Here is a 26,969-nt window from a genome sequence, read left to right as displayed (position 1 = left end):
TTAAATCAATTTCCTTCGTGGGAAGAGATGAGCCAGTCTGTAAGCTGCTCAATACATAAACCTGCTCTCTTTACTACTGTGCTTCTGGAGAGCAAAGACTGTGTTCTATTTATCTTTATCTTCTATCCAGGACTTAGCACAATACCCTTCATTGGATAGTTGCTACATTTCTCTGATACGGCAGACATAGAAAGTTTTTCAGTAGACTATTCAGACAATTAGTATTTCATGTAACTATAGAGAATTCTTCCCTGGGTCTCCTCCAGAGTGTTATCATTTTTATAAGGAGAGAATCTCTGTATATTGTAATTAGGAATAATTCTTTTTCTGCTTGTCTGCTGGACAAAGGACATAAATTGATTAATGAATGTGAACTAAGAAAACAGGGACCATAAGAACTCACCATTATGTGAACAGTTCGCAAAATTCAGTTCTTCAATTCCATCTGGAGAAATTATGACTGGGTGAAAGACACCCTTAAATTTCATATCAGGCCCTAAGGATTAGAAAAAAAATTTTTTGAAGTTGTGATTAAAAGCGATTATCTTTGGGTGCCTGGGTGGCTCAATCAGTTAAGTGTCTGACTCTTGGCTCTGGTTCAGGTCACAATCTCAGGGTTGTGAGATTGAGCCCAGTGTGGGACTCCATGCATGGGCATGGAGCCTGCTGAAGATTCTCTCTCTCCCTCTGCCCCTCCTCCCCTGCTCACACAGTCTCTCACTCTCTCTCTCAAAAAAAGTGATTATCTTTAAATTCATAAAAATTACAGATCTTTCCATTGGTCTGCTCATTGCCAAATCACCCAGAGACAAGCCAGATGGACTTCCACTGAACTCGGAGGATACTTTGAACTTGTCAGCTTGAAGTCTTGGCTGACTAGTATGAGAGGACTTGTGGCATACTCAAAATTCTCTTTGGGAGGACACTGGGAGATTCCTCAAAGAAGTAGGCAGTCAAACTGAGTTCACAACAGACATAATAGAGAGACCCTGTAGCTACAGTGTAAGAAAACCATTTCATATCTATCAGGATACCACCGAAAAAGGAAACAAAGAGCAACTTCAAATATGAGCCCAAGATCAATCGCCACATGGAAAGAAAGGACAGCTGACTGGAACTGCTACTTCTGAGTTGTTATGAAGCGGATCTCCTGGGTGCAACTCTATGCACTGCTCTGATTCCGGGCAATAGGAATTTACTTATGTCATGGAAGTTGTGAAAGTCTCTTGAGCAACCCCGAGGAAGTCAAGTCTAAACAGTTAAAAGTACTTTTTCAGACTGTTTTTCCTGAGAATATGTATATATGAGGTTCTTTCCTCCAAAGTCCTTTTCCTCAGTTCCCTCATAAGAGGTCCCTACATACCTACAGAGGTGTTCCCCATGACAACAGGGGCCTGAGGATAGTTGAATTTAGCTTCTAGAAGTGCCGTCAGGGTCGTTGGAGAAATCCATGTCATTCTATCACCACTAAAAATCCTGGTCCTTTGTGGTTGTTTCTCAGCCATTATCTGTTAAAACAGCAAGAGGGATTCAAGATCATCTCATGACAACATTTTCACCTGTTTCTGCCCCATTTTGATAGGAAACAGAGACAGGAAATGGAGATCTTTTTAAAAAATAAAAGTGACCTAAAAGTAAAGCTTTACTAAGGAATCAGAGTTCAGATTAAACATATAAAAATATTTTATTCCTTCTGGAGACTGTTCTCCTATATCTACCTTTGCTGCTTTTATATCTCAAAGGAATTCATTTTAATGTTTAAAAATATCTTCCCTTTCCCACTCCCCCTGCTTGTGTTCCCTCTCTCGCTGTCTCTCTCTCTGTCAAATAAATAAATAAAATCTTTAAAAAAAAAAAAAAAAGAGGCGCCTGGGTGGCTCAGTTGGTTAAGCGACTGCCTTCGGCTCAGGTCATGATCCTGGAGTCCCGGGATCGAGTCCCACATCGGGCTCCCGGCTCGGCAGGAAGCCTGCTTCTCCCTTTCCCACTCCCCCTGCTTGTGTTCCCTCTCTCGCTGTCTCTCTCTCTGTCAAATAAATAAATAAAATCTTTAAAAAAAAAAAATAAATAAAATAAAAATATCTTAATATGCTTAATTTTGTCAAACCATTCTATGGAAGAATAAACTTAAACAAAGTTGGAAGTAGGAAACATATCTACATTTATAAATGTTGTGATGTCATTTCATGACATTTTCTTATTGATACAATTTGCTGCTTTAACAGTCAACTATCCCCTCATGATGGCTCTACCCTCATTCACTCATCTCTGCCTTAGTCCCATACTATTTAGACCTTGGGTTAAGAATGGCAGATGGCATTTGCCAATCAATCAGCTTCTGAAAGGATCCATAAACAATACCCTTCCTAAACATCTCACCATGAATTCCTCTATAATGAGCTCAACTTTGCCTTACCATTAGCTCTGGAGGAAATATCAATTCTTGAGTTGGATCCAATGGCAGAAACTCCTCTTCTGAGAAGAGTTTTGGACTTGTCTTTAAAAAAAAAAAAGAAAGTAACAGGAGTTATTATCATCAGACAACTCTAACTACTTTAAAACCTTTGTGGAATGAGGTCAGAAGAAGAAAGACATACAGCAGACAGAAAAAAAGCCGACTGGCCAGCCACACTCTCTGGGTTCTAAGTCAAGGGCTCTAACACAGACCTGGTTACTAGCAACTCAGTGCAGATGCCAATGGTCCTCCAAAGCTCAACTTCCTGAGTAAACATTCTCTTTGCAGTCTGGGAAAACAGAGGAGGCACCAGCAGCTGAGAACAAGAGGTTTCCCCAAATTGCCACCTATCACTTCTCCCTCTGCCAGTTCTTCCATTTCCCTAACGTCTTCACTGTGCTTCTAGCTCTTGAAAAAAGACTTGAAAAGCTTTATATATATAAAAAAAAAACAAAACTAAGAGACATTAAGGGATCAATGTGTTTTCTCTCCTATGGATAGTTGTACTTGAACCAGAATAATAGCTGGAATGAAGAATAAAGTTGTTAAGACAGATTTTTTTTTTTTTTTTTGGATGAAGATTGAGAATGGAGAGGGGGGGACATGCTGAAATCCATCAAATGAGTCAAGTTAGGCAGCCATTTATTCTTCCTGAAAGTAAGTTGGTTCTGTTCATGTCCTGAGAAAGCCTTATAAAAAATTTACATTTCACTGACCTTATTTACTTCTTCATATTCTGGTAATTCATTTATTCCCTGATCCAGATAGCAAACCCCATTTTCTTTACTTTGACAGCAGCCAGAAGTCTAGTGGGTGAAAAAACGAATAATTGAGAATTTATTGCTGATTCTACTAAGTATTTTTTCAGCTTTCTTGAGGTATAGCTGACAAATAAAATTATATATTTAAAGCACACAATGTGGGGACTCCTGGGCGGCTCAGTCAGTTAAGCATCTGCCTTCAGCTCAGGTCATGATCCCAGGGTCCTGGGATCGAGCCCCACATTGGGCTCCCTGCTCAGTGAGAAGCCTGCTTCTTCCTCTGCCTGCCGCTCCCCCTGCTAGTGCTCTCTCTCTCTCTGACAAATAAATAAATACAATCTTTAAAAAAAAAAATAAAGTGCACAGTGTGATTATTTTATATATGCATACCTTGTTAAATGATTACCACAATCAGGTTAAGGAACACATCCATCATCTCACATAGTTACCATCCTTGTGTGTGTGTGTGTTGTGAGAACAATTAAGGTCTACTCTCTCAGCAAATTTCAAGTACACAACACAATGTTATTAACTATAGTTACCATGCTGTAAATTAGATTCCCAGAGCTTATTCATCTTATAACCGAAGTCCTGTGCCCTTTAACCAGCATCTCTCATTCTCCCAGTCCCTGCCCCGGGCAACCACCATTACACTCTGTTTCTATGAGTTCAACTTTTTTTCTTTTTTACATTCTGCATATAAGTGAGATCATACAGTATTTGTCTTCCTCTATCTGGCTAATTTCACTTAGCGTAATGTCCTCTAGATTCACCCATGCTGTTGCAAATGGCAGGATTTCCTACTTTCTCATGGCTGAATAATATTCCTCTGTGTGTGTGTGTGTGTGTGTGTGTGTGTGTGTGTGTACATTCATCTGTTGATGGTATAACTTAGGTTATAAGTTATATACAAGTTATATATGTTATAACCTATTGAATAACTTAGGTTATTTCCACATAGTGAACAATGTTGCAATGAATATGGGAGTTCAGATAGCTCTTCGAGGTACTAATTTCATTTCCTTCAGATATATACCCAGAAGTGGAATTGCTGGATCCTATGGTGGTTCTATGTTTAATTTTTTGAGGAAATTCCATACTGTTTTCCATAGTGGCTGCACCAATTTACATTCCCATGAACAGTATACAAGGATACCTTTTTCTTCATATCCTTGCCAACATTTAACTTTTGACATTTTGATAACAGCCATCCTAACAGGTGTGAGGTATCTCACTGTGGTTTTGATTTGCAATTCCCTGATGACTAGTGATGTCGGGTACTTTTCAAGTACCTGTTGACCATCTGTATGTCTTTTTAAAAAAAATGTCTATTCAGATCTTTTGCCCATTTTTAATCAAATTACTTTTTTTTTGCTACTGAGATACATTAGTTCCTTATATAATTGGATGTTAACTCCCTATGGCTAATGGTTTGCAAATATCTTCTCCCACTGTTTAGGTTGCCTTTTCATTTTATTGATTGTTTCCCTCACTATGCAGAAGATTTTTAGTTTGAGATAATACCACTTGTTTATTTTTCCTTTTGTTGCCTGTGCTTTTGGCTTCATATCCAAAAAATCATTGCCAAGACCAATGTCAAGGAATTTTCCCCCTATGTTTTATTCTAGGAGTTTTATGGTTTCAGATCTTATATTTAAGTCTTTAATACATTTTGAGTTCATTTGTGAGTGGTGTAAAGTAGGGGTACAATTCATTCAGTTTTCCCCAAGCCATTTATTGAAGAGACTATCCTTTCCCGATTGTGTTCTTGGCACCCCTGTCAAACATTAGTTGACCGTATATACATGAGTTTATATCTGGGCTTTCAATTCTGTTCCACTGGTCTGTGGGTCTGTTTTATGCTGGTGCCATATTGTTTCAATTGTTATAGCTTTGTGAAACAGTTCGAAATCAGGATGTGTGATGTATCCAGTTTGTTTTTTCTCAAAATTGCATTACCTATTTTGGGTCTTTTTTGGTTACAAGCAAATTTTAGGATTTTTTTTCTATTTCTGTGAAAAATGCTAATGGAATTTTGTTAGGGATTGCATTGAATCTGTAGATTGTTTTGGTAGTATGGACATTTTAACAATATTAATTCTTCCAATCCATGATCATGGGATATCTTTCCATTTATTTCTGTCTTCCTCAATTTCTTTCAACAATGTCTTATAGTTTTCAGTGTATAGATCTTTCACTTCCTTGGTTAAATTTATTCCTAAGTATTTAATTGTTTTCAATGCTATTATAAATAGGATTGTTTTCTTAATCTTTCTGATAGCTTGTTAGTATATAGCAACACAACTGAGTTTTGTATGTTGATATTATATCCTGCAACCTTACTGAATTCATTGATTAGTTCTAACAATTTTTTTGGTGGAGTCTTCAGGGTTTTCCATACATAAAATCATGTCATGTGCACAATTTTACTTCTTTTCCCCCAATTTGGAGCCTTTTATTTCTTTTTTTGCCTAATTGTTTGGCTAGGACTTCTGGTACTATGTTGAACAGAAGTGGTGAGAGTGGGCATCCTTGTCTTGTTCCTGATTCCATTTATTGATTCTTCAGTTCCAGAATTTGTTTGCCTCTTTTTTATTATTTCTATCTCTCTGTTAAACTTCTCATTTAGTTCATGTATTGTTTTCCTGATCTTGTTGAATTATCTTTCCATGTTTTCTTGTTGCTCGTGGTTAGTAGGATCCATGTTCTATTGATGCCCTCTCAGAGCCCTGGCTGCTCTTCTCCCACCTTTTCCTGCCCCCAGCACTCCTCAGTATTCTGGATGGGGCAAGAAAGAAGTGGGCCTCTCTGGCAGTGTCCACACAGCTGGGGAAGCCAGATACCCACTCACATACTCTCACATTCCCCCATGGGATAAATCATGAGCCAAGAAGGTCTGACTTGGCACTGAACTGTGCCACCTTGGGGGAAGGATGATGCACATAAAGTGAAACTGTTCCTTTCACTCTCTTCAGTGCTTACAATCTTGGATTTATTGTTGTTGTTGTTCCACTGGTATAATGAGATTTCTCCACTGGACTCCTCGACTTCCATAAGTCACTCTTATACAGGAGTGATTGTGAAAATTGGTGTTCTTTGGGAAGAAGAGAGTAGAAAACTCCCATTTCACCATCTTGCTGATGTCACACCTCTGTTGAGTCAAGCCTGGTACTGGTCCTCACCTAGGTGGAAAAGCAGCTGGTCCAGCCCAGGAAGGGCTGGTCTTCTGAGGTGAGTTGCTGAAGCTGGAGATGAAATGCAAATTCCAGGCAGGAAGCAAAGTCTACTAGCTATTAAATAAAACAGGTGACTACCAGTTGAAACATAATGCATAATCAATATTGCAAAATGTTATGAAAAAGAACCATGTGTATATAAACATATCCATACTAACTTCTAATAAAAAAAATCTAAGTTTATGAGAAAATTTGAATAGTAGTGATTATTCAACAAGTTAAAATATGTAAAAATCTTATAACAAAGTCTGGCACTGAGCAATAAATATTAACAATATTAATAATATTTAATATATTATTAATGATATATATTAACAATTACTATGACTACCACTCAGTTCTTATTTATGACATACTGATTTCATAATTTAATGTCCCTCATTCCCAGGTTGTTTGTTCATTTATTCACGCAACACACAGTGACTGAGTGGCTCCTCAGTCGGTGCGTGGGGACCAGCCCTGGAGAAGCACAGCCCGCACTGCCAAGCAGCCCACTGTCTGACGGAGAGATGGGACAGCAAGTGGGAATGGAACCACGGTGTAACCGCTGCTGTGACAGGGGCATGCACAGAGGGCTGCAGGGGGCAGGGCACCTGACACAAACAGATCAGGAAAAACCCTCGAAACAATGACCCACAGCCAATATCAAAGTGCTTATGTGCTCATTATGTGACTATCAGGGCAAGCTCAATGCTGAGATGAGAGTAAGCACCTGCCCAAGATCAAATAACAAACAGCAATCACAGAGCCTGAGATAAGAAGGGGCCTTGTATTCGTTAACAATGGTTGTTCCCTTAATCACATCTGGTACTCCCTACCGTTTTGTTTCACTAGAAAAAAATACACTCAAAAACGTGTTCCTTTCAGGACGCCTGGGTGGCTCAGTTGGTTAAGCATCCAACTCTTGATTTTGGCTCAGGATGTGATCTCAGGGTTGTGGGACTAAGCCCCGCACAGGGCTCCACACTCAGTGTGGAGTCTGCTTAAGATTCTCTCTGCCTCTCCCTCTGTCCCTCCCCACTGCCGCACTCAATCTCTCTCTCTCTCTCAAATAGATAAATAAATAAAATCTTTAAAAAATGTATTCCTTTCTACTTACTTTACAGAAAGTCTTACATGCATCAATTATGGGCCTATATCCAGTGCAACGGCATAAGTTACCTGAAGGAGAAAAACTCAACTGTATTACTCAAGTAACGTAGAGAGAGGCACAGTCTGCCAAATGCATGATGGAAGTAAGGACCCCATCCAAGAAGAAAGCCCCGTTTGACATTTCAGTCTACATAATCTAAAAAGTCTGATTTTTTTCATCAGCAACTTGGGATATTAGGTTGAGAGTCCTGAAGTAGAGCTGAACAACTCAGTTATTTGTGTTTTCTCTCTCTAAGCAGTTTTATATCTTCTGCTTATGATAGGTACTCAAAGAACACAATGATTTCAAGCTAAAAACTTGGTCTACAGGCACATTCAAGAGCTAAGCTTCAGTTGACAGACCAAAGACATTTTATAGAAGCAAAGGCAATTATTAAACTTTGGAAACAACTGGGCACACAATTTATTTACAATAAATCATTAGGGCAGCGTTTCTCTCCCAGTGGTCCATAGCCCACATTCACCCCCCTCCCTCCAAATCTGGGGTCTTATTGAAAAAACAAAGCCACTGAAGCAAGCTATCTGGGGTTTAATCCCAGGAATCCTCACTCTTTACAAATTCCCCGCAAATTTGAAAACCCTTTGTTCCCATTATAAACAGCCATGAGATCAAATGCCTAACAGGATCTAAAGGAAATCAGGCAAGAGACAGTTTATGTGCTGCATCTCTCCTTTATATTCCCATTTGCTCTGGTCTTCCATGTGTGTGGAAGAGCTGGACACATGAGCTTTAACCTCGTGTTCTCTGGCAGGGAAATAGGGTCCTTGGGAGACAGACAGACAGAGCCATGGAGAGTTTCACCAGGATTTGGTGAAATTATTTTAAAAAATTGTTTAGAATCTTATTAATGAAGACCTCCTCCATCCACACACACACTGAGCTTCTGAACTTGATAAAATCACTCTAGACTGGAGAAAGACAGTTATTTGAAATAAGTATCACCAGAAGATCTCAATCTCTTTTATCTCATGTTGAATTCATGACAAGTCCTCTAATAGTTAATATGATTCTGAAAGCACTCACTCCATAGGAGAGAGTGATGGAAGAGAGAGGTATGTGGAGAAAACTGGACCCTTTCCAAGAGTAAGTGAATAAGCTGGCTTTGTAATGTTTGTAAAAATAAGCAAGTAGGGGCTCCTGGATGGCTCAGTCAGTTAAGCATCTGCCTTCGGCTCAGGTCATGATCCCAGGGTCCTGGGATGGAGTCCCACGTCAGGCTCCCTGCTCAGCAGGGAGCCTGCTTCTCCTTCTCCCTCTGCTGCTCCCCCTGCTTGTGCTCTCTCTCTCTCTCTCAAATAAATAAATAAAATCTTAAAAAAATAAGCAAACAATAAAAAAGGAAGGAGACTTTTTTTAAAAAAAGATTTTATTTATTTATTTGAGAGAAAGAGCGAGACCGTCAGAGAGAGCACGAGCGGGGGGACAGGGAAGATGGACTGAGGCACCCAGGCAGGGAGGAGACTTTTATAAATTAAGAGAGACAAGGAATATATCAGCCAAGTGCGATGTGTGGATCTTGTTTGAATCCTAATTTGAACAAAGTAACTCTTCCACTTATTGGTGGTACAACTTGAAATAAATTATTCTCTCTAAACCTCAGTGTCTCCATCTACAACATGGGGACAGTAACAACGCCTATGTTACACAGGTATCATAAAGAGTAAATGAGACAACCTTTATACAGCATTAATACAGCATGTGGCACACGGTGAGTGTCTAACTTCACCTTTTACCATCACCATTATTGAAAAACAAAAGCACACATACATATAACCTACCACCAAGGGCCTCAGTTAACTGCTCCAGAGAGGGCTCTGGATGGTTCCTCAGCAATGTGTAGATGGACATCACCATCCCAGGGGTGCAGAAGCCACACTGCGTGCCGTGACACTTGGCGATCCTCTCCTGGAAGCACAGCAAGTTTAGAAATGTAGAATCTTGGGTCCTATCCCAGACCCACCAAATCAGAACCTGCACTTTGACAAGATCCCCAGGCAACTTGTTTGCACAATAAAATTGGAGAAGAGGCCCTGGAAAATCCTTCCCATCTAGATGTCTCCTTTTCTCAGACTGGGTGGCTATGATTACTGGTCCTCACCTTTCATTAAAGGTTCTCAGCCTTTGGAATCACCAGGGGAACTTAAAAATTTCCAAGGCCCAAGAAGCAGCCCACACCAAGAGCACACACATATATTTTTTGGATTCCCCGGTGGTTTCAATATGTAGTCCGGAATGGGAATCACTGAAACAAAGCTTACCCCCTTTAGGTCCCTCTGAGAAGTGAAGCCAAGTGTGTGCACGTTGAAAAAACCAAACCAAACCAAGCCTAGCTGCCCACGATGGCCCTATCACTTCAGCACGTAGACGTTTGTTTACAAAGTGCAACCATTAATCCAGAAAACAGTCAAGAAGGAAACATTGCCTCTTTCTCTACCAAACATTTTCCTTCCCAGCACTTTCTCTTTGGAGTCTAACTTCAAAGGTGCAACCCCATTTTGGAAGCTGTCTGCTGGCTACATTGCAACACCAGGAGCTCAGCAGCAGCTACTAAATGAAAGAATGTCTCACAGCTGGGAACAGTTACATGCCACAAGAGCGTCCAGACAGAATTCATTCCCTCTAGGTAATGAGGTAACGAACAGTCCCCAACATTCCTTCAAGTCCAGGGAATGTGAAGTTTGGGTATTCTCTACGTTGTCTCTATCTTTTTTCTCTTCTATCCTCTCCTCATAAGTGACCTTCATTAACCTAGATAAAAACAAGTAGCAACAGCATTTTTATGGGCAACATATAAATAATTTAAAGAGCCAGGAGTCTGAGGTGCCCTTTCATTTGAGGTAAAGTTCTAACAAAGTACTGCCTTAAGGAGAAAAGCCTCCAGATTTATCAAAACTCCTATTATCTGTCTTCTGAACAAGTCCTATATTTAACAAATCTTTTTGGGAGCTGAGATTTTCATCCAGCTTTAAAGTCCGGTTATTTTCCACTTTGTAAAAAAAAATATATATATAACCCTCAATGCATATAGCTCTTGTTTTTTGAGTTTGGAAGATGAAAGACGGATAGGCCCCATCCAATTAGAACAAAAAAACCCAAACACAGCAACATCAGGGTTTTCTTCCAAAAGAAAAAGTCTTCTAGTCTTCCAAAGGCATATTTCTAAGCAATCAGTTATAAAACACAGCCACACCAGGTGTCACTCCCAGCCTCAAGCTCGGTTTCATGTACGGGCGGTGACCAAGCAGCAGGGCTCAGACTGTTCTACTGCATTAACCTCTGTGGCTTGTCATGCTTTTTGAAGCTCAGAAACCCTATGAGGAAGAAGCACAGCCTCACCTGAACAGGATGAATCCTGGTCTTGGTGCTTCCTATGCCCTCTACTGTGGTGACAGCAGCCCCGTGCAGAGAACAGATGGGGGTCAGACAGGCATTGGCGGCATGATGGCTTCCGAATGCAAAAGAGAAGCACAAAGTACACTGTACCCAGGGGGAAGCAGGACTGAGCATTCACCCAGCACTTCCAATATGGCAGGTTTTGAATGACGCCTCAGGCTTTGCAAATACATCCTGTCCTCAGCTCATGCACATGTTTTAGAAACAAAATATACAGGTTTCTAAACAGTATTGCATCCATATATATATACACACATGAAAGAAAGATTGGAAGAATATTATTCATTTATTAATTAAACGTAAATATTTATTGAGTGTCTACTATGTGCCAGGCAAAGTTTGAGGCACTAAGATTCATTGGTCAACAAGACAGATAAAATTCCTGCCCTTGTAGGGTATATATTTTAGTTGAGGGAAGACAGACAATACATATACACATAGACCATACATACATACATAAACTGAGATAGTAAGAAGCGCTATGAATAAATTGACACAGGCAAAGGGAATAAGGAGTTGCAGAGGTGAGATGGGCATTGCTATTTATAAGGTGATCAAAGAGGGCTGATAATGTAACATTTTTGCTGGAACATGAATAATTTGAAGGAGCCAGACATGAAGGTTTGGGAGCAAACATTCCAGGTAGAGGGACAACACATGCAAAAGCCGTGAGGCAGGAATGAGCTTGGGGTGTTTAGGGACAGAAAGAAGGCCAGTGAGGTCGGAGCATAATGAATATAGGAGAAATGGTAGAATTCCAGGTTGAAAGACACACAAGGTAGGTGATTGTAAGGCTTCATTTAGAAACTTGTAAGAGACCTTCACTCTCATTCTAAAAACCAAAACAAGCCATATAAGCTATATAGTTATAGTTTTTAAAAAACTCATCAGATGCTGAGTATGTAAAGAAACTTAAATGACCTAAACCCTATTAAGTACAAGCCCTTTATAAGAGAGATGAGATACAGCTGTCCTCATCTCTGACGTGGGTGGAGGAGAAGGAATCTGCCTTAGACAGGAGTAGGGAGAAACCACACCAATTTTCAACAAATTTTTAATGTGGGCTGATGTAACAAATTAAAATACAAAGCTGGACTGCACTCTCCCCCAAACTCTTCCCCACCAAACTCCACTGAGTGCTGAGGGTAATACCCTAAAACTAAGGGTAGGGAAGGAGTGCTACAAAAAAAACCTCTCCAGGCACATGGACTCTTAGATGAGGAAGGTTGGGGGGAAAGCAGGAGAACAGAGCTGTAAGCACTCAGGCTTCACAGAGTGTAGGGCAGTTGCCATCCTTTAGAGGCTAAAGACAGGGAGGCATGGCTGCAAGAGATCTCCCAAAGCACGGAAGTGAGATGGGAGAGCAAAGAGAAATTCCTGGTGAACTAGAAAGCGGGCAGCCAGGCTGTAGAGCAGGGAGGGATCACCCAGAGTTCAGGAAGCAGGCGACCTGGCTGTGGAATACAGGCAGATCTCTGAAATCTTACCACTGCTCAGATCCTTAGCCCTCATCTGAGATCTGCAGAATGATGTAAATGGTTTAAGATATGCATGGTTGAAGCCCAAGAGAGAGGAGTGGGGAGAGAGGAGAGAGAAGAGGAATGACAAAGGAAGGGAGGGAGAATAAAGGGAGGGAGAAGGAGGGAGGGAGGAGGGGAGAAAGAGAAAGAAAGAGAGTAAATATTTGAAGAGATGATGGCTTGAGAAGTTTCCAAAGCTGATATGAGCCATCAACCCACAGATCCAAGAAATTGGTGAACCTGAAGAAGGATAAATATCAAACATAAAGAGATGTTAAATGTAATGGGAAACCACTGGTGATTTTTAAGTAGGAGAGTGTTTTATACTTGAAAGGGATCTTTCTGACTGATGTGTGGAATTCATCATATGGGCAGGGGGCAAGGCTGGGAGCAAGGACATCAGTTATTAGGCTGTAACAGTAATATAAAAGTGTGATGATGCCATTATTCTTCACAGCTATTTCATCCCTTCCTTTCCTTCCCAGACAGCACAGGGAGTCAGACAGCCTTTCAAGTTTCAAAAGGGGATTCTCTGACCATATGTTATCCTCACTGATGGTACATTTTTTTTCTAACCCACTCACATTCCGGGGACCATGTCTATCTTGTTCATCGTTGTACCCCCAGCGCCTGCACAGTTCTTGTTGCATAGTAGGTGCTCCTCCATATTTCTCAAGTGAAGGAATAAAACACAGTTCAAGACTTCAAAAATACAACCATGCCTGGATTTCGCGGTGAGCTACCTTACGCTCCTGACAGCGGGGGTGTATCGCGATATCATCACCGCGCAGGCGCCACAGCCTCCCGTTCCACAGCCGTACTTAGTTCCCGTGAGTCGGACTGGGAAGGGCAAGTTAAAGATAATGTGTTTTCTCAATTCTTTCTAGAATGGCTCTGACCTTAGAGGACAACACCATCCAAAAGACTCTTGAATATATAGTTAAGTTCAAATGATGCCTTAGCTGCTATTATTTAGAACCTTGTGGATTCCTGATTTCCATTTGTGCATTATATTTGGTCTCCTCCCTCTCAAAACAATTGGACATCACATTGCCAAAACAGGGCCAAACTGTAAAAAAGAGTCTGTACGTATAAAGGCCTGAATATTTGAAAGCATGAGTACATTGCACATTTGTCTTCATCCTTATCTGCATCTTTGATGACATACAAAGAAAAATGTAGAATTGTAAATCATTCTTGGAATATTTGTGTGTTATTATCCATGTTGACTGTATTTCTCTGCTTCCTGGTGGCAGAAACTGTTACTTGTATGCTCATATCTCTTCTCTCATTCTTTTTTCGTAAAAGAAACTTCAATTTTTAGTCACACACGTGGTTGCCTAGAATAAAGAATACATTTTCGCAGCCTCTTCTGCAGCTGGGTGGGGTTAATGACAATGCTGTCCAATGGGAGGTAACATAGTGCTGTGTATGACCTCCAGAACAAAATGTCCTCAAAAGGAGAGGGGTGCCCCCTTCATCCCTTACCTCCTATTTTCTGGAGTTCAGATATGATGGCTACGCTTCAGTTAGTCATCTCTGACCATGAGAAGAAAGGTGCATGCTGAGGAGGGTGGGGCAGCAAGACTCAGGAGCTTGGCTCCCTAATAAGGTTGTGACACTGCTTTACTAGCCCTAATCCACCTACTTTTGGGATTCCTTTATGTGAGTGTGACAGCCATGAGAATGTGTTTCATAGACCTCCTTCAACATGGGAGGGTAAATGACCAAGAGACCCAGCTGCTGCATTTTGATTTCTATCACCCCAGTTTTCATTGAGGTCATGACTCCCATGGGTTGCTCCCCACCAATGGTTTAGTTCTATGGAGAGACATGGAGTCCTTGTCAGCCACCCCCAATGGCTTTGATGAATATGCCTTAGACTGCACAGCACCCTTGGACCCTCCCACTCAGCTTCCTCGTCCACTCTTCTTCACAGGTGGCACTCGCATTGTGGTTTAATGTCTCCCTGAGCCTTCTCTAGCTCCCTCACTATTTCCTTTCACTCAGGCATCTCTCCTAATACAACCCTTGCACATTTAATCCCATTTCTGGTGTCTGCTTCCAAGAGAACTGAAACTAACACAATGAGAAAGGAGTAAACTTTTAACTTCTACCTTATTTACTGTGATTTGGGATTTTCTGTAACTCACAAGTGAACCAAATCTTAAATATTACACATTAGTACCATGGATAACCAGGAAATCAGTGTCCATTGTTTTTACATCCAAAGATCTTGAATGACTTCCAGAACATTGTCATTGATGCCTTTTGAGTTGTGTACTCTTTGGGGAGTCTCGCTCTCTCTAGAGGGAATAAAAATGTACAAATTCCCATTGTCACATAATTCTGCATATAAGTTAGTGGAGTCTATAGACATCAGGAAGCCTACTGGAGTTCATGCATAGCAGGCTAAGAATCCATTCTTTACATGACTTAAATGTACAAAGTTTTTCTAAGGTAACATTTTCAGGTTTAATTTCTCCATGGTTCTTTTACTTTCATTTCAGGAGATTTCTGTGCTCTTTTTTCCTAATGGGCATGATGATTAGTTCTTGAAGATAGAATGTCAATATTGTGACTCTTAATTCTAAAGGATGCTTAATTAAGCCCTTTTAAGATTTGCTTTAATTCCCACTGCTAGTTTCTCCATTTTATACAACGTATTTAGTGCCAAAACAGAGATTAGAAAGAATTTGGTTCTTCTGACAGCCACAACTGTGCACTGCCTACAAAACTAAAATGTAGGACTTTCTTAAAGAAGAACATAAAATCATAATGGTAGGGAATAGGACTCAGTGCGGCTCTAAAAAGATATTTGAAACATCACCTGATGAGGATATCAGCACTATACACACACACACGCACACACTCAAAGCAAAGAAAAGGATACGCTTCTTCCTCAGATATGGTAACAGCATTGTTTCAGGATCAACATTTTTTTCTATTACCTGTACCAAAAGGAAAAGAAGAGAGTTATGTACATAAAGTTGAGAGAGCTGGTGTAATATTCACACGGGCAAGCTCATGCTAATTTGATGGCAGTGCACATTAATGAACTCTTCTACTCATATTTTCAATTTGATTTAATGTTTATGGAACACCTGTGATATACAAATCATCTCTCTTAAGAGTAAAGTTGAAATCTGGAGCCCCAACACCACTTTGCCGCTGTCCTTTGTCCTGAATTTTCACTGTTTTCTAATGCAGGCGTTGTTTCTACCAACAGGAACACTAGTGATGCCTGCCCAGCTTCTCCCAGAAAGTCTGAAACAGGTCAGTGAAAAGACATTAGTAGAACAGAATAGGGAAGAAAGAGGTAGGGGGTGGCTGCTGGAATAGAATATTGAGATACTGATATAATTTTTTTAAAAAAATCTTGTTTATCATGGCTGAAGAATTACAGTTTTTTTTTAAGATTTTATTTTTTGACAGAGAGAGAGAGAGAGCGCGCGAATGCACAAGCAGGGGGAGTGGGAGAGGGAGAAGCAGGCTTCCCGCCGAGCAGGGAGCCCGATGCGGGACTCCATCCCAGGACCTGGGACCATGACCCGAGCCGAAGGCAAACGCTTAATGACTGAGCCACCCAGGCACCCTGAATTACAGTTTTCAGGAAGAGAACACAACCAACCATGACCCCCAGATCAAAGAAACACAAGAGAAGATAAAATGTATATGCCAAGTAATCCAAAGATGTGCAAGAAAGGATACACTTAAGAAGCGGGTTTGTGTGGGCAGCCTAGCAGCACAGCAATAGGACAGCAACACCCAAGGGATGGCATGACCGAAATGTCATGATTGGTTATGTTCCCCAAAGTGATCATGTTTTCTCTTTTTTGATTAAAACTCTGTACTTCTTTTAGTCACAGAACAAAGAGAACCATGATTTGCTTCACAATCTCAGAAGTAGAGTTCATCTTTCACCGTGTTATTCTGCTACCCTTTTGGGAAGTAGGTGAGGAGGGGACATATGCTTATTCTATGGATGCCTCCTCACCCTCAATTCTAAGTGGCCATATGCCAGGGAAAGTGAAACATATGCCAATTTCCAAGGTCAGATCTGTGCCCTAGAGGAGTCTGCAATATAGTGAGAGGTGGGATTGTCTGTGTGTGTTTCAGGGGGGTACACACACCCAAACTGTAATACAAAAAAAAAAAAAAAATTAAGTGCCCTTCCAGGCATCCCAAACTCAATAGGCCCTCAAATGAAACTATTTTATTTCCCAAACTTATTCTTTCCCTTCTTTTCACTAACTTGTTTAATAACCTCACCATCTGCTAAGTCATCCCAGCTTAAAAACCTGAGCTATTCTCAACTTTTTATTTCTTTCAATCCACCACAATCAGTGTCACCAAGTCCTGTCACTCATACTTTCAAAATGATTCTCTAAACACCCTGCACTTCTACTGTCACTCCTCAACACTCACTACTTCTTGCCAGAACAATTATCAGAGCTGTCTAACGTGTCTCCTGCCTCCATTCTTGGCACCCACAATACCACTCTTTATACCACTACTAGAATGACCTCTTTAAAATCCAAGCCTGATCATCATCTGTATCTGCTTTAATTCAACACTGCCTCCTGGCTGCCAAACCACCATGCTGGGAATTCCTGAATCATTCAGGGTGCCTGTTAAAATGACATCCCTATGGAATCAGAATTTCTGGGAGAAAGACCAAGAAAAGGTGCATGATTAATGAGCACACTGAATGTGTCTTAGGGAAATTTATATTCTAGAGTTCCTGGAATACAAGAAGAAATTCAAACTCCTTGGCATAGCCTACAAGGCCTTTTTGACAGACTGCCCACCTTCTCCTGCCACTCAACCCGTGTATCTTTAACACTGGTCACATGGGAGAACTGGCTGAGCTGGCAGGACTTTCACCCTTCACTACATTTTGGATATAGGATTCCTTCTAAAAGTCCTCCCTATCTTCTTTACTTGGCAGAATTTTGTACATCATTCAAAGCCCTGCTCAAGTGTTCTCTTCTGTGGGGTGCTGCCATCTAATATACCTTTCCATCCTCTGCTCCAGGTAACCAGCTTCCTCTGTGCTCCCATGGCCAATGTCCACACATCTGTCATAGAACTTTGTGGACTCCATGTGACATTGTGACTTATAATTAGGAATACATATTTTATCTTCAGCCATTGTTCCTGGTACATAGCTCCTAAAATCCCTGGAATTTCTTGTGTTGAGTGTGATCAAGGTGTCTTTGTTATGTTAATGGTATAACTTTTGGAATTAACCTAACGGGGGCTGGTTGCCAGAAGAACCAACTATGTGATTAAAGGGTTGGAACTTTCGGTCCTGTCCCCTGACCTCCAGAAAGGGGAGAGGGACTGCAAGTTAAATCAGTTGCCAACGGCCAACGATTTAATAAGTCATGCCTGTATAATGAAGCCTCCATAAAAGCCCAAAAGGATGGGCTTAGAGAGCTTCCAAGTTGGTGAACCAGAACACATCCATATGCTACCTGTGCCATATCCCAATTCCATGGGGTCAGAAGCTCCTTTGTTCTGGACCTCATCCTATAGCTTCATTTGGCTGTTGATTCATAGCCTTTAATACCCTTTGTAATAAACCAGGAATCAAGTGAGTAAACTGGTTACCTGAGTTCTGCGAGCCACTCTAGCAAATTAATCAAACATAAGGAGGGGGTTGTAGAAATCCGGTTTATAGTCAGTCAGTCACAAGTATAGGTAACAACCTGGACTTATGATTGGCATTTGAAGGCAGGGAGGAGCCTTCTTGTGGGACTGAGCCTTTAATGGAACCTGATGCTATCTCTGGGTAGATAGTGTAAGAACTGAGTTGAATTGTAAAACACTCAGGAGTCAGGGAATTGTTTGGTGGTGTGGGGAGAAACCACCCACACACTGGAATTGAGTAGCAGCACTGTACCCTGCATCATAATTTTATTTGTGTGTGTATAAGCCTCTCTTGATCCTGGGAGACACCACCTTCTGTTATTCTTCTTTGTGTCAACCACTGAGCTAGGTGCTAGAGATATATCATAGGGACATAATAAATGTTAATTAACTTTAATAAATAATCATGAGAACACTGAGGAGAAAGGAAGGATTTCTCACAGTCTTGGGGCATCTGAACAGAAGAAAAGAAAGAAAAACAGAGAAGTGCCAAGAATGATGGCAGAAACTGCTTCTTGTGTATCCCAGCATGCATTTCCCTTTCTTCCTTCCTGCTGCCTGGAAAAGGGATGAAATGGCTAGGACTCCAGCAGCTATCCTAGACCATAAGGCAATATATTAACAGCTGTAGAGGAAAAAGAAGAAGTCTGGGTCTCAGATGACATCATGAAGCTTTGGACCAGCTCCAAGATATCCTTTTATGTAAAGTAAAAATGATCTGTATCTTGTTTGAATCACTGTTTTTTGAGTTTGTGCCATTCACAGCTGAAAGTAATCCTAGTTAATACATACGATGGTAAATTTTACAGAAGCCCAATTTTAATAACGAAACAGGATCTGGGTAGCTTAGATAGTAAAGAAGAGCATTTAGGCTTGAGGGATATTTGTATATTTTTGGAAGGAATGGAATGGAAGCAGGTCCATTGGAAGAAGCAGGCCTTGCTTGTTTGGGTACTTGTTCTAAGAGATGTCTCAAGAGATTGGAGTCTTGCTCAAAGTGCCCCTGGCTTGCAATGTGTTTATTTTTCTTAGTTGGTGGATGGCCTATTTGGAGGGGGAGGTAGGAGCAAAGATATGGCATGCGCCCTGTCCTGGCAGTCTTGGAGTGAAACTGTGAGATCAGGGCCAAGCTGGTGGCTGGGGGCTGGGAAGGGAATGAGGAACAGAGTTACTCTCGCTGACTCTGGTTTGGGAAGATGATGCCAGTTCTTGGATCAGGGTCATGACATGTTCCTGGCTCAGTACAGCCTTGAGCGTTGTAAGGATCTGTCCTTCTATATCTCCACCAGCCATCTGTGAGATTTCAAGTTCATACTGCACAAGATTGAGAAATCACTTTCCTCTGTACCGGGCCAGTGACTAGTACCTGAGGGGTCTTCACCACATCCAAGACAGAGGCAGAAAGAAGAAAGAGAAGGGAGATGAGGAGGGGCGAGAAAGTGGTGAAAGAATGGAAACTAAGAAAGGGAATGAGATATGTGTGAAAGGACAAGGCTGAGACATACCAGGAGAGGAAAGAAAGAGATGTATTTGTGGGACCCAGTAGAGAAGAGCAATAACCCCCAGCATCCTTACAACAGAAGGAGGACACTTCTGACTGAGCTTCTGGTGGCTTTAAAATTCATCTTAATTGTTGGTTCTCCCTGCCTAAGCCACCTCCGCCCCCCTCCACTTTTCTTTGAATCATTATAACCACCCCAGAAATTTCCTTTCTCAGCTCTGCAGACCAAGAACCCAAAGAAAGACTAGCTAATGGACAGCTCATCCCAGTTTCCTATACTAATATCAAGACCCTACATTTTTTTGAGCAAATAATGCTCAATGACTAATTTTCAGCCCCCTTGGCACTTCCAGGCAGGTCTGGCTCTGCACATGAAGCAGATTATTTTCTGGTGCAGATATTAATAATCATTTCTACATATTGAGTACTTGCTGCGTGCCAAGCACCTTGCTAACCGCTCCCCGTGGAATTTAATCTTTATCTCAGTTCCATGAGAGAAGTTACTGTTATTAGCCCCATTTTGCCGGGGGGAAAACTAAGGCTCAGAGATATTAAGCAACTTGCCTGAGGCCACAGAGTTGCCAAGTGTCAGAGTAGAGAGCACAGGACTCAAACCCATGACTAACTAGTTCCAAAAGCTCACACCTTTGCTTTCTACACCTCACTGCCCTGTAGAATAACGTGCTTTAGTTCCTGAGCTGTGTTACAGAGTTCATCTGGGGTATAACTTATTTATGGCTTCTTCCTCCCTCATACTCTACGTTAAGTTGGTCACCTGTTCTGGGGGCCCCTGTTGGAGCAAGTAAAATTTCCGAAATCTCTCTGCAACTAGCTATCTGACCAATATGCACTGGCCTTCCCTCCTGATGGCCTCAGACCCTGCCTGATGACACCTTTTGGTGACCTGAGGGGATTTTGCAAAAAAGCACAGACTGGAGGCTAATCACACCACCTAGAGTCTCCTAACTGGCTTCTATACAATTCTATACGTTACTCAGTGCTCACCAAATGAGTGTGGTCACCATCTGTCATCATACAGTGTTATTACAATATCACTGACTATATTGCCTATGCTGTACTTTTCATCTCTGTAACTTATTTATTTCTTAACTGGAAGTTTATACTTAATTTTCCTCACCTATTTTGCCCGTCCCTCCAGCCCCTTCCCCTTAGGCAACCACCAGTTTGTTCTCTACTTTATGATTCTGTTTCTGTTTTTGTTTGTTTGCTTTTTTTTTTTTTAAGATTCCACATGGTATTTGTCTTTCTCTATATGACTTATTTCAAAATAGCCAAAGCAATCTTGAGAAGAAAAAAGCAAAGCTGGAGATACCACAATCCAAGATTTCATGATATACCACAAAGGTGTAGCAATCAAATATAAGGTACTAGCACTAAATAGACACATAGGTAAATAGAACAGAATAGAGAGCCCAGAAATAAACTCATGCTTATATGATCAATGAAGCTAGGAGAAAGTGGGAGAGAATATATAATGGGGAAAAGACAGTCTTTTCAATAAATGGTATTGGGGAAACTGGACAGCTACATGCAAAAGAATGAAACTGGACCACTTGTTACACCATACACAAACATAAATTCAAAATGGATAAAAGACCTTAATGCAAAACCTGAAACCATAAAACTCCTAGAAGAAGACACAGGCTGTAATCTCTTGGACATCTGCCTCAGCAGCGTTTTTCTAGATATGTGTCTTCAGGTAAGGAAAATAAAAGCAAAAATAAACTACTGAGATTACACCAAAAACAAACAAACAAACAAACAAACAAAAACCTTTTGCATAGCAAAGGAAACCATCAAAAAAACACAAAGGCAACCGGGTGAATGAGAGAAGGTATTTGCAAATGGTATATCTGATAAGGGATTGCTATCCAAAATATATAAAGAACTTAATACAACTCAACACCAAAAGAACCCAAATAATTCAACTAAACAATGGGCAGAGGGCCTCAGAGGCAAGTTTTTAATCCCAGAGGTCATGTTTGACCTTAAGAGCCCTTTTCCCTGGTGGTTTCTCTCTCTCACTTTTCTCAACAGCCCCTCATCCTCTGAACCAGAAACTTTATTCTAATTCTATGTATGTGGCAATCAGGATTGCTTGCCGGGACTGACACACACACCTAACAATCTGGACGGGAGGAGGAGGAGAAGGAGGAGGAGGAAAGGGGAAGAGTGGCATGATTTCTTTTAAAAGGGCAACTGCAAAAATTGAATCGATATCTTTAGAGTGTACTTTCCAAATGATCACAGGACATTTGACCCATAGATAAAAATGAGCCCATAGATAAGAACCAGCTTATCTATTTTTAAAAATCAATAGAGCACAAACTGTTGTTAGCCATTATGTTAAAAATCCAACCGGAGTTTGTTTGAGGGCAGGGAAGGGAGGATGAGGAAGAAGATAGACTCAAAAACCAGTTTCCTTGTTTAACCAGAATCCTTACCATCACCTACAAAGCCCTAGCAATCTGGCCCCTGGCCACATCTCCAGCCCCACCACCCTCCTTGCTATCCCTTAGCATGCAGAAATCCCCATGTCGAGGATCTTTGCACCCCCATTCCCTCCATTGGGGATACTTCCCTCAGATGTTTGCTCCTCACTTCATATTTGTCATTGCTCAAATGTCACTCTTTCAGAGAGCCCTAAACATCCATCCCACTTAAAATATCAGCTCCTGTTCACTCTGCTCTATGTTCTGTCCTAGCACTTATCACTGCCTGACATACATTTCCACTTGCTTATGTGCTTGCTGTCTGCCTCCCCAGCACAATGTAAACTCCATGCAAGCAGGGACTTTGTCATTTCTGTGTTCTGTTGCATCCCCTGAGAACACTGGAACACTGCCTTCTAGAGTAGACCCTTAACAAACAAATTAAATAATGCATTATCACTTGATCTAAGTAGCAGTATCCCTTTTTAACAGAGGACCTGGAGCTCTAAAAGTTTAGGGCATCACAGTAAGAGAGCTGGAATTGAATCCTTGTTTGTCTAAATAAAAAGGCCAGAGTTTTGTTTGCTATGCCATTCAGTCATGCAAAGAAAGAATGACATAACGCTAACACTTCATCCCACTGCCAATTTTTACCCTCACAGTAGTCCTCTGAGGGGATCCAAGAGCCCCCATTACAGATCAGGAATAACAAGCTCATGTTACCCAGTGTGGAACCCAGGCAACAGGGTCAAAGGAAGGTTTTGTGGGGCCTAGAACTTGTACCATTTGGGGCAGGGGTCCTCTTTAAGAAAAATACTACAAAACCACAAGTGCAAAAATACCATCAGGGCCTTAGAATAGGCCTCCAGTGAGACCTCAGCTTCTTGGTGCGTCCCTGGCGCCAGTCAGTCGGGGAAAGTGTTTGGCTCCCCTAGACCCAGAAGCAGGGCTCACCGCTGGCTCTGAGTGTGTTGGCACTGTGGAAGGGCAGGGAGCATGGCCCCTGCTTGGTTGTCATCTCTTAAGGAAGCCCTTTTTCCTTCCTGCCTCAGTTTCTCCCTTGCAAAGTGGTGCCAATAGGCTGGGACAGCGTTGAGTGAACGCAGTTTATGGCCACGTTGGGAGTGAGGGGTGTTTTCAAGGACGCCCAGGGGCTTTGCAGCGCTCCAAGGTTGAGCACTGCCGGAACTCTCGCCGAGGCTCTGCAGAGCCAGCCCGGTTTCTGCGAGCACAGACGCCGCATCACAGCGGACGCAGGGAGGACCTCCAAGTCCCCAGAACCCGGCTCTGGGTTCAGCTCTGCCAGGAACTTGCTGTGACTGGAGCAAGTCACAACTGCCTCACCTGAGAAACGGTAAGAGTGGTTTGAATTCGTTCGTCCTTCTGGTCTAAGCCGCTCTCTGCTCATGCAGACACGGGAGAGCCGAGAGCCCAGGCTCAGCCGTCTATAGTCTGCTCCCCGTCTACCCGGACGTTCCGTTATCTGCGGGTTTGAGGGGGAAGGTTGGGCAGCGCTGACCCCGACGAGGAAGAACAGCCATTTCTCCTCCTGTTTGCGGGGTGGGGCGGCTGAGGTCGGTGGTCAGCGGGTCTCGGAAGGAGAAGGAAAAGGAACCCCGGCGAGTGGGGCCGGAGCGCCAGGGCGGTCGGGAAAGCACACCCTGCACCTGCCGGGTGGGGGCGGAGGGGCGCGCGGGGGCACAGCGGCCCGGAGGCCAGAAGCCGCCGCGAGCGCGCTCACCTTGCGGCCGTTCACGTAGAAGAGCAGCTCCGCCGCCCGGTCCATGCTGGCGGGACGCGGCCCCGCACCGGGCCCCGGGGTCGCCGACTGCGCTGCCGGCGGAGCCTACCCGGCAGCCAAGTCCCAGGGAGAGAGTTCCGCTGAAGACCTAAAATGCCGTGCGCCTGGCGGGGAAAAGCTGCCCGGCTGCCAGGACGTCACGCGAGCGCTCCGGCCGCCGAGATCATGGGCGGGAGCTGCCCCTCCTCGCGCCGACTCCCCGCGTCCGCGCCGCGCTCCCCGCCTCTCGGCAGGTGCGGCAGGTCCTGCGGCGTCTCTTTGGGCGTCTTTCATTGGTGCGGGTTTTAAGTGGCTTTCCAGCCAGATGTGCAGTTCGGGAACAAGCCGTTTTTTGTGCCACTGCTCCCACCACGCTCCCACCACACCTGGTGCAGTCCTCATAAAACAATCGCATTCATTCCAACTTTGCAGGAAAGGAGCTTAAGGACAACCGGTGGTTTTACAACTTTATCTTACAGTTTTAGAAATAACTATCCAAGTTTATTTTTTAAAATCAAGAGCTACCTTGATATAGAGATACACCTTTTTTTTTTTTTAAGCTTCATCACTATTCACAGTCTATCCAGTAAATAACAACAGTTTATCTGGTAAATATGAACAGAGATATAAAAATCTTGGAAAACTTTTTTTTAAAGGCAACTTGGAAAATACTGAAAAGCATAAATACAAAAATTATCTGTAAGCCTACAACTTAGAATTTACCAGTATTAATTTTTGGGTCTATCTTTACATTTTTGAAATCTGCCTGTAACTCCTTTTAAAAACTCAAATAGAACCAAACTAGTTATTTTCCACACTTGTTTTCATTTAATATGCCTAGAACACTGGGGCACCTGGGTGGCTCAGTTGGTTAAGCCTCCAATTCTTGATTTCAGCTCTCCTCATGATCTCAGGGTCATGAGATGGAGCCCCTGGTCCGGCTGGCCCTCAGCACAGAGTCCACTTGTCCCTCTCTCTCTGCTCCTCCCCCCACTCTCTCTCTCTCTCTCTCAAATAAATAATAAAACATCTTTTAAAAAATATACCTGGAACACTTTCCCATGTCATTTCGTTTATGTGAACACAAAATTTTGTGAAAATTTCCAAAGTTAGTACATAAAAGTGAGGAGTACAACTAGCGTCGCCATATACCTCATTGAGCTCTGAAAATGGTCAACATTTTGCCATATTCACTTAACTTTTTCTGGAGTTTTTTTTTTTTAAAGATTTTATTTATTTTACAGAGAGGGTGAGAGAGCACAACCAGGGGGAGCAGTAGAAGGAGAGGGAGAAGCAGGCTCCCTGCTGAGCAGCGAGACCTGGGATCATGACCTGAGCCGAAGACAGATGCTTAACCATCTGAGCCACCCAGGCGCCCCTTCTGGAGTATTTTAAAGCCAATCTCAGGAATGTTACTTTATCCCTAAGTACTTTAGCATACATTTTTTAAAAAGACATTTCTTTACTCGAAATGCCATGTTCACACCTCACAAAATATTTTCTTAATATCCTGAAAATTTCCCAGCATCCAAAAAAGTCCTTTTACATTTGATTTCTTTGAATCAAACAAAGGCTATTCAATGTATTTTTTGTTTGTCTCTTCAGTCTGTTTTAATCTACAACAGTCCCTTCACCCACTCCCCCTTTTTATGCTATTAACATGTCCGGTCAGTTGTCCTATAGAATGCACCACATTTTATAATGGCTGATTGCTTCTTCTGGTGTTCTTTGTTCTTCCACCCTACTTACTACGTATATACTGTGCCTGATGAGGAAAACAAAGGCAAGAGATATGTGGCCTAAATGAAATCTCCTTACAGCTTGCAGCACACTGATACCTGAAACACTCAGAGCCTGACATTCCTCAAGGAATCATGGCCGCCTTAATGCCTCAATGTTTATGTTTTATTGAAGCCTAAAAGCAACCTTATCTTGACAGTAGCTAAATCTTCAAGGTTCTGTAAGACCTTGCTTTCAGCATATAGAAATTCTTTAAAAACTTAATGTTATCTCTCCCTCCCCTCCCTCCACAAACTTAAAACTATATTGTCACCACAAACTTAAAACTATATTGTCAGTCACTCCTCACACTCGCAGGTGCAGCTCTCTCTGCCCGCGGGTCCTGTCCCTGTGCTATAATAAAATCACCTCTTTGTATTAAAAACATCACAAGAATTCTTTCCTGGTCATTTGCTACTGAACCCAAACTTCAAATCACATCATTTTGGCACCCAATGTGGGGCTCAAATCTTCTCATCTGGATTCCAAGCCTTGGTGCAAACTTGGTGAGTACTTCCTTTCCTCTCCCTTTACTTTCATTTCAGGGGCTTTTCAAAGTATGGTCTTATTGGAACACTTCCACGTCAATTACTTGGGCTATATTCGTCTAGCCCATAGCTACTCTACAGGGAGGAACAGAGGCCTCCCTGCCTTTTGGCTTCCAGGCAAATGGCTGGAATGGTAATAAGACCCAGAAACTTGGGGCGCCTGGGTGGCTTAGTCGTTAGGCGTCTGCCTTCAGCTCAGGTCATGATCCCAGGGTCCTGAGATCGAGCCCCGCGTGGGGCTCCCTGCTCAGCGGGAAGCCTGCTTCTCCCTCTCCCACTCCCCCTGCTTGTGTTCCCTCTCTCGCTGTGTCTCTCTCTGTCAAATAAATAAATAAAATCTTAAAAAAAAAAAAAAAGACCCAGAAACGTGATGCCCTCTCTTTATTCCTATTCTTTAAAAAAAAATTATTTGAGGGGGTGGGGCAGAGAAAAAGGGAGAGAAAGAACCTCAAGCAGACTCCCTGCTGAGCGGGAGCCGGAAGCAGGACTCGATCTCACGACCCTGAAATCATGACCTGAGCCAAAACCAAGAGTCGGCCACTTAACCAACTGAGCCACCCAGGTGCCCTTATTCCTATTCTTACAAAGAATTGTCTTTTGGGCACAGGACAGCCACCTAAGTCGCTAGGATGGCTCCTCATTGGTCTAATGTGATCCCCTTCATATCTTCTGGCTGCCAGATCTCCGCATGGAGCCGGCCGAAACCAGTACCCAATTGAATTAAAACCCAACCAG

At 42.3% G+C, this 26,969-nt stretch overlaps 1 protein-coding gene across 4 annotated transcripts in view; it reads right to left on the bottom strand.

Moving 5' to 3' along the window:
- Window positions 1-24,105, bottom strand: part of LOC118539727 (aldehyde oxidase) — an 80,211-nt gene extending 56,106 nt beyond the window's left edge. Inside the window, exons 1-11 of one of the 4 annotated variants that reach the window (XM_036098493.2) lie at window positions 23,869-24,095; window positions 23,472-23,610; window positions 15,412-15,469; window positions 13,262-13,358; window positions 10,942-11,050; window positions 9,384-9,510; window positions 7,552-7,613; window positions 3,172-3,261; window positions 2,417-2,497; window positions 1,364-1,508; window positions 404-496 (exon numbers count right to left, since the gene is read on the bottom strand). In XM_036098493.2, coding sequence (XP_035954386.2) covers window positions 404-496; window positions 1,364-1,508; window positions 2,417-2,497; window positions 3,172-3,261; window positions 7,552-7,613; window positions 9,384-9,510; window positions 10,942-11,050; window positions 13,262-13,358; window positions 15,412-15,439 — 832 coding nt within the window. In that variant the 5' untranslated portion in view covers window positions 15,440-15,469; window positions 23,472-23,610; window positions 23,869-24,095. Of the gene's footprint in view, window positions 1-403; window positions 497-1,363; window positions 1,509-2,416; window positions 2,498-3,171; window positions 3,262-7,551; window positions 7,614-9,383; window positions 9,511-10,941; window positions 11,051-13,261; window positions 13,359-15,411; window positions 15,470-23,471; window positions 23,611-23,868 lie in introns of all 4 variants that reach the window. The other 3 variants (XM_078071162.1, XM_036098498.2, XM_036098492.2) reach the window with 3 other exon arrangements.
- Window positions 24,106-26,969: the final 2,864 nt, after the last annotated feature.

Source organism: Halichoerus grypus, chromosome 4 (genome assembly GCF_964656455.1).
Source record: "Halichoerus grypus chromosome 4, mHalGry1.hap1.1, whole genome shotgun sequence".
NCBI lineage: Eukaryota > Metazoa > Chordata > Mammalia > Carnivora > Phocidae > Halichoerus > Halichoerus grypus.
The sequence above is the reverse complement of the archived record's forward strand: the minus strand, read 5'-3'. Positions and strand labels throughout refer to the sequence as shown.